Source organism: Emiliania huxleyi (assembly GCF_000372725.1).
Source record: "Emiliania huxleyi CCMP1516 unplaced genomic scaffold EMIHUscaffold_5450, whole genome shotgun sequence".
NCBI lineage: Eukaryota > Haptophyta > Isochrysidales > Noelaerhabdaceae > Emiliania > Emiliania huxleyi.
This window is the reverse complement of record NW_005197909.1, coordinates 1-1572: the sequence shown is the minus strand read 5'-3', so window position 1 is coordinate 1572 and position 1572 is coordinate 1. Positions and strand designations below refer to the sequence as shown.

Here is a 1572-nt window from a genome sequence, read left to right as displayed (position 1 = left end):
CCGTGCCTGACTACTGCGGCCAGGCAATGACCGATGTGTCGCCGTGCCTGACTACTGCGGCCAGGCGATGACCGACGTGTCGCCGTGCCTGACTACTGCGGCCAGGCAATGACCGACGTGTCGCCGTGCGTGCCTGACTACTGCGGCCAGGCGATGACCGACGTGTCGCCGTGCCTGACTACTGCGGCCAGGCAATGACCGACGTGTCGCCGTGACTGACTACTGCGGCCAGGCGATGACCGACGTGTCGCCGTGCCTGACTACTGCGGCTAGGCAATGACCGACGTGTCGCCGTGCGTGCCTGACTACTGCGGCAGGCGATGACCGACGTGTCGCCGTGCCTGACTACTGCGGCCAGGCAATGACCGACGTGTCGCCGTGACTGACTACTGCGGCCAGGCAATGACCGATGTGTCGCCGTGCCTGACTACTGCGGCTAGGCAATGACCGACGTGTCGCCGTGCCTGACTACTGCGGCCAGGCAATGACCGACGTGTCGCCGTGCGTGACTACTGCGGCCAGGCGATGACCGACGTGTCGCCGTGCCTGACTACTGCGGCCAGGCAATGACCGACGTGTCGCCGTGCCTGACTACTGCGGCCAGGCAATGACCGACGTGTCGCCGTGCCTGACTACTGCGGCCAGGCGATGACCGACGTGTCGCCGTGCCTGACTACTGACCGACGTGTCGCCGTGCCTGACTACTGCGGCCAGGCAATGACCGACGTGTCGCCGTGCCTGACTACTGCGGCCAGGCGATGACCGACGTGTCGCCGTGCCTGACTACTGCGGCCAGGCAATGACCGACGTGTCGCCGTGCCTGCCTGACTACTGCGGCCAGGCAATGACCGACGTGTCGCCGTGCGTGCCTGACTACTGCGGCCAGGCAATGACCGACGTGTCGCCGTGCGTGCCTGAGTACTGCGGCCAGGCGATGACCGACGTGTCGCCGTGCCTGACTACTGCGGCCAGGCAACCTGACTACTGCGGCCAGGCAATGACCGACGTGTCGCCGTGCGTGCCTGACTACTGCGGCCAGGCAATGACCGACGTGTCGCCGTGCCTGACTACTGCGGCCAGGCAATGACCGACGTGTCGCCGTGCCTGACTACTGCGGCCAGGCAATGACCGACGTGTCGCCGTGCCTGACTACTGCGGCTAGGCAATGACCGACGTGTCGCCGTGCGTGCCTGAGTACTGCGGCCAGGCAATGACCGATGTGTCGCCGTGCCTGACTACTGCGGCCAGGCAATGAACGATGTGTCGTCGTGCCTGACTACTGCGGCCAGGCAATGACCGACGTGTCGCCGTGCGTGCCTGAGTACTGCGGCCAGGCAATGAACGACGTGTCGCCGTGCGTGCCTGACTACTGCGGCCAGGCTATGAACGACGATTCGCCCACCGCCGCTTCGTTGCTGCCACTTCCGGGCCACCGCCGCCGTTGTGCCGCCGCCTCCGCCGCGCAATGTGCCGCCGCAGCCTTCACCGCCGCCATTGATGCCTTCGCCGCCCTGCCGTCGACACTGCCGCCGCCGCAGCCCCTCCCTTCCTGCCTCCCTCCTCCCCCCCCCC

The 1572-nt window shown here is 66.7% G+C and overlaps 1 protein-coding gene across 1 annotated transcript; it reads left to right on the top strand.

Moving 5' to 3' along the window:
* Positions 1-755: 755 nt before the first annotated feature.
* EMIHUDRAFT_124484 (hypothetical protein) lies at positions 756-1087 on the top strand (the record flags this gene model as incomplete). Its single annotated transcript, XM_005765638.1, has 1 exon — positions 756-1087. A coding segment is annotated over one exon (332 nt), but the record flags the coding sequence as incomplete, so codon positions are not given.
* Positions 1088-1572: the final 485 nt, after the last annotated feature.